The sequence below is a fragment of the Oncorhynchus mykiss genome, chromosome 11 (genome assembly GCF_057628025.1).
Source record: "Oncorhynchus mykiss isolate SJ-2025 chromosome 11, ASM5762802v1, whole genome shotgun sequence".
Classification (NCBI taxonomy): Eukaryota; Metazoa; Chordata; class Actinopteri; order Salmoniformes; family Salmonidae; genus Oncorhynchus; species Oncorhynchus mykiss.
In genome coordinates, this window is record NC_143032.1 from 17,963,311 (window position 1) to 17,969,923 (window position 6,613).

Consider the following 6,613-nt stretch of genomic DNA (forward strand, 5'->3'; position numbering starts at 1 on the left):
GCATGGCTATTCACAACACACTCACACAGTGTAATATCATGGCTATTCACAACACACTCACACAGTGTAATATCATGGCTATTCACAACACACTCACACAGTGTAATATCATGGCTATTCACAACACACTCACACAGTGTAATATCATGGCTATTCACAACACACTCACACAGTGTAATATCATGGCTATTCACAACACACTCACACAGTGTAATATCATGGCTATTCACAACACACTCACACAGTGTAATAGCATGGCTATTCACAACACACTCACCCAGTGTAATATCATGGCTATTCACAACACACTCACACAGTGTAATATCATGGCTATTCACAACACACTCACACAGTGTAATATCATGGCTATTCACAACACACTCACACAGTGTAATATCATGGCTATTCACAACACACTCACACAGTGTAATATCATGGCTATTCACAACACACTCACACAGTGTAATATCATGGCTATTCACAACACACTCACACAGTGTAATAGCATGGCTATTCACAACACACTCACACAGTTTAATAGCATGGCTATTCACAACACACTCACACAGTGTAATATCATGGCTATTCACAACACACTCACCCAGTGTAATATCATGGCTATTCACAACACACTCACCCAGTGTAATATCATGGCTATTCACAACACACTCACCCAGTGTAATATCATGGCTATTCACAACACACTCACCCAGTGTAATATCATGGCTATTCACAACACACTCACACAGTGTAATATCATGGCTATTCACAACACACTCACACAGTGTAATATCATGGCTATTCACAACACACTCACACAGTGTAATAGCATGGCTATTCACAACACACTCACACAGTGTAATAGCATGGCTATTCACAACACACTCACACAGTGTAATATCATGGCTATTCACAACACACTCACACAGTGTAATAGCATGGCTATTCACAACACACTCACACAGTGTAATAGCATGGCTATTCACAACACACTCACCCAGTGTAATATCATGGCTATTCACAACACACTCACACAGTGTAATATCATGGCTATTCACAACACACTCACCCAGTGTAATAGCATGGCTATTCACAACACACTCACACAGTGTAATATCATGGCTATTCACAACACACTCACACAGTGTAATATCATGGCTATTCACAACACACTCACACAGTGTAATATCATGGCTATTCACAACACACTCACACAGTGTAATATCATGGCTATTCACAACACACTCACACAGTGTAATATCATGGCTATTCACAACACACTCACACAGTGTAATATCATGGCTATTCACAACACACTCACACAGTGTAATATCATGGCTAATCACAACACACTCACACAGTGTAATATCATGGCTATTCACAACACACTCACACAGTGTAATAGCATGGCTATTCACAACACACTCACACAGTGTAATAGCATGGCTATTCACAACACACTCACACAGTGTAATATCATGGCTATTCACAACACACTCACCCAGTGTAATATCATGGCAATTCACAACACACTCACACAGTGTAATATCATGGCTATTCACAACACACTCACACAGTGTAATATCATGGCTATTCACAACACACTCACACAGTGTAATAGTATGGCTATTCACAACACACTCACACAGTGTAATAGCATGGCTATTCACAACACACTCACCCAGTGTAATATCATGGCTATTCACAACACACTCACCCAGTGTAATATCATGGCTATTCACAACACACTCACCCAGTGTAATATCATGGCTATTCACAACACACTCACCCAGTGTAATATCATGGCTATTCACAACACACTCACCCAGTGTAATATCATGGCTATTCACAACACACTCACACAGTGTAATATCATGGCTATTCACAACACACTCACACAGTGTAATAGCATGGCTATTCACAACACACTCACACAGTGTAATAGCATGGCTATTCACAACACACTCACACAGTGTAATAGCATGGCTATTCACAACACACTGACACAGTGTAATATCATGGCTATTCACAACACACTCACACAGTGTAATATCATGGCTATTCACAACACACTCACCCAGTGTAATAGCATGGCTATTCACAACACACTCACACAGTGTAATAGCATGGCTATTCACAACACACTCACACAGTGTAATAGCATGGCTATTCACAACACACTCACCCAGTGTAATATCATGGCTATTCACAACTCACTCACACAGTGTAATAGCATGGCTATTCACAACACACTCACACAGTGTAATAGCATGGCTATTCACAACACACTCACACAGTGTAATATCATGGCTATTCACAACACACTCACACAGTGTAATAGCATGGCTATTCACAACACACTCACACAGTGTAATAGCATGGCTATTCACAACACACTCACACAGTGTAATAGCATGGCTATTCACAACACACTCACACAGTGTAATATCATGGCTATTCACAACACACTCACACAGTGTAATAGCATGGCTATTCACAACACACTCACACAGTGTAATAGCATGGCTATTCACAACACACTCACACAGTGTAATATCATGGCTATTCACAACACACTCACACAGTGTAATATCATGGCTATTCACAACACACTCACACAGTGTAATATCATGGCTATTCACAACACACTCACACAGTGTAATAGCATGGCTATTCACAACACACTCACCCAGTGTAATAGCATGGCTATTCACAACACACTCACACAGTGTAATAGCATGGCTATTCACAACACACTCACACAGTGTAATATCATGGCTATTCACAACACACTCACACAGTGTAATATCATGGCTATTCACAACACACTCACACAGTGTAATAGCATGGCTATTCACAACACACTCACACAGTGTAATAGCATGGCTATTCACAACACACTCACACAGTGTAATATCATGGCTATTCACAACACACTCACACAGTGTAATAGCATGGCTATTCACAACACACTCACACAGTGTAATATCATGGCTATTCACAACACACTCACACAGTGTAATATCATGGCTATTCACAACACACTCACACAGTGTAATAGCATGGCTATTCACAACACACTCACACAGTGTAATAGCATGGCTATTCACAACACACTCACACAGTGTAATATCATGGATTTTCACAGGGCTTTGAAGCAGAAGGGCGTTTTGTTAGTCTTTGAAGTGTGTTCATCCGGCTGTGGTCATTTGATTTGTTCTCTTTGCTGTGTTCTTTCTTCTCCTTCTGTTTGTTTAGTTCCATCCTGGAGACTATTTTTAATACACATTCAAAAACAAATGTATAATTCTACATATGTTTTGTTCTCCTGTCCCAATAGACGTTTGAAAAGCGAAGTAATTATGAGATGTGTTGAGTTGATGCAGTGGAATAGAATGCTGTTTGATCCTGACTGTCAGTAGAATGGGGTAATAGAATAACTTCATTGTTTCCAAGGGAACACCAGGTGTGTTGTTAGTTCATAAATCACAAAAGACAATGTAAACCATGGCAAAACCAGACAGTCCATATGAGATAAACACACAGAGCAGAATTTTCTGTCCGTTAAACCAATCAATGAATCACTAAAACGTTATTTATAACCCCTTTTTACATCAACCCTACATCAACCCTTTTTACATCAACCCTTAAATAGATCTGGCATGACAATAATACTTCTGATGTTAGTCATCCTGCAATACCAGAATTGGCCATAGGAGGTCAGTGTTGACCTGGATTCAAGCCTAACATCTTCAGTGACCTCCAAGACAAATATCAAATACCCTTAGCTACAGTCCTCTCACTTTGTAATGAAAAGTCTCTACTTGTGTGTTGAAGCATGTTATTTTATTAATACTAATGGCACACATGAAAAGAGAACCTGAAAACCCTCAACTTATTGCAGCTCTTCGGTGTAAGTCTCTCCTGCCTGTCTGGACCAAAAGGTTGGCTTTGAGAGGATTTGTCGACCCACCAGTTCCCAGTTTCCTTATGCTCAGTGGTCAAGCATAATGCTAGTCCTTGTGTCTCTCTCTCACCCGAGTTGACTTTCCCATCACTGTTTCCCAGGTCCCAGCTGAGTGCTTACACAGAATAGGGTGGACTCAGACTGGACCTCCCTGGGGGTTACACAGAGAGGACAGTGTATTTGTAAATGGTGGTGTGGTTGGTGGTGTGGTTGGAATGAACTTATTACCCCACAAGTGTTTTTCACTCCACTGCTTGCTGAGTAGGTTCTGTAGGCTAAGGAGCATGTCTGACTGACTCTGTATGTTATAGACAACCAGGTACTGCAGTTCGGGAAGCTGGTGAGCACATCCAACACCTACGAGCCTGTCGCCCAGGGAGACCAGAGGAAGCCTGTAACCGTGACAACGGATCAGCCACTGCTCTGGAGCATGGGCATCTGCAGGGACAGGAAATGACATCATCGACCAGGGTGCTCCACCTCCTTCCAGAATGAACAAATGGGTGTCATTTAAATAGGCTAATGGTTTCCTCTCCCCAACTGGAAATTCACGCTTCTGCCTAGTTGAAATAGTGGAAAAATGCCTCTTTCCTTCCTTGGTGAAGGAATCTCTGAACGGTCACAAGAGGAAGCCACTTTAGATTATAGATTCACCACTAGCCTAGAAAACTCTGTCCTGATTCCAAACGGGAGACTTGCACCCTTCCCCTTGAAGACTAACCATTGCATATCTGAGGTGGGGGTCAAATCCATACTTCTCAAGGGTGGATTTTAGGGTGCAAGTCTACGGTTTGGAACTCAGCCCCAATGTGCCTTCACCGTTGTCGCTTAACAAACAGATACACATTATATACAAGTCAAACATAAGTCAAGCTGCGTTTTTCTTTGATTTATTAACACAGTCAAATAAAAACATTGCAAACAATGTTTAAAAAAATGGCATCCCTTCACTATCCTCCACCACCACTTTTCCACATTGCCCTGCTGCCAAAGGTCTCTGGTTATTGTAGTTCTGTAGTTGTAGTTCTGTAACATCTCCAGAGGTTAAACCGCCCCTGAGAGAGATAAGAGAACTCACAATAACAGGGCCACACAGAGGCTAATTTAGTTTCTCCCCTTTACCCAATAGTATACAATCATCCACACCTCTTAACTGTAGTGGCAGAAATGCTGTATGCCTTATGATTTAAAATAGTGTGTTTCACGCATTCCATCAAATCAAATAGAACTGCAAAACATAGATTGATATTATCGCAGACCTACATGCATCTATGCACATATCTTGATAACAAATGAATCATGTATTTGGATCTTGTAGACAGGTAGCATTAGTGCACTTTAGAACACTGTAGTCAGATCACCCAAAACCTAACCTAACCTAAAAAGCCAAATGGACTGAACTTGAATTGTTTTCTACCAATAATGTGCACAATACAGTACTGACTGACTACTGTCCAACTGACTCCTGGTGTGTGTGTCCTGCAGTGTCTTGTCCTATGTTGAAGGTGTGGTCCTACTTTCACAATGTTATTGTTGAAGATGTGGATGAGCTTGACAAAGAACCCGATGAAGCTTATGATGGCAAACCCAATCACAAACCCAATCATCTTCTGGAATTCTAGAACAGAGAGATGAGAGAGAGATGGTACAATAATATTCTCTCGTCACAGAATCATGACATTTTACAGACCTACAATTCCAGAGAACTCCACAAGAACCTTCTTGATCGATGTGGTTCCAAATCAACGTTTCTTTCTGAGAAAGATGGAACTTTTGTCAGCAAGGCAATGATGACTGTTTTACAGGAGTTTTATTGAATCTGTGTTAATGTTTTCGACGGTGGCCTGGTTTGGCAATCTTAATGTTTGCAACAAAAACAGGCTAGACAGTGGTAGAAGTGGCCAGCAAGGTCATCGGGGTGCAGCAGACACAGCTTTTAGACATTTTTAGGAAGTAAGTGATGAGGAGAGTTAACAGTATCCTAGACTGTCCTAATCACCCGGGCATTGACGATTTTGAGCTCGTCCCTTCAGGTCGTTGTTTTCAACTTCCCAAATTCAAGAGCAATAGATCCAAGAACTCATCCCACAGGCCATAAACTTTCTAAATCTACACATGAAAATAAATCATGCATATTTATTGATGCACGTTTGCACAATGACTGCGCCTTTTATTGATTGTACACTGTAACCAATCGCATGATGTATATCTGTTGTATGGTTGTCACTGTTTTTAAATGTTGTCTTTATTGTTGAACCCTGACTGCACAACACATTTCCCAACTGGGACAATAAAGACATTTGATTGTTTGATTGAAGGGGTTTAAAATATAAACATGGCTACTCCATTTACTTGATGTCATGCTAAAAAAACTAGATTCCTTTGGATTATGATCTGTGGTTATGTTACAGCCAAATTCTACAGTGGATTAAATTAAATAAAAAGTCCCCCAATCTACACACAATACCCCATAATTACAAAGCAAAACAGATTTTTAGAATGTTTGCTAATGTATTAAAAATTAAAAACAGAAATACCATATTTACATAAGTATTCAGACCCTTTGCTGAGACTCAAAATTGAGCTCAGGTGCATTCTGTTTCCATTTATCATCCTTGAGATGTTTCTACAACTTGATTGGAGTCC

The 6,613-nt window shown here is 40.5% G+C and overlaps 1 protein-coding gene across 12 annotated transcripts in view; it reads left to right on the forward strand.

The window, feature by feature from the left end:
• Positions 1–6,301, forward strand: part of tpk1 (thiamin pyrophosphokinase 1) — an 84,653-nt gene extending 78,352 nt beyond the window's left edge. For 11 of the 12 annotated variants that reach the window (XM_036934625.2, XM_036934629.2, XM_036934633.2 and 8 more), the window contains one exon: positions 4,279–6,301. In XM_036934625.2, the coding sequence (XP_036790520.2) occupies positions 4,279–4,424 (146 nt within the window). In that variant the 3' untranslated portion in view covers positions 4,425–6,301. 12 annotated transcript variants of the gene reach the window in all.
• The last annotated feature ends 312 nt before the right edge of the window (positions 6,302–6,613 follow it).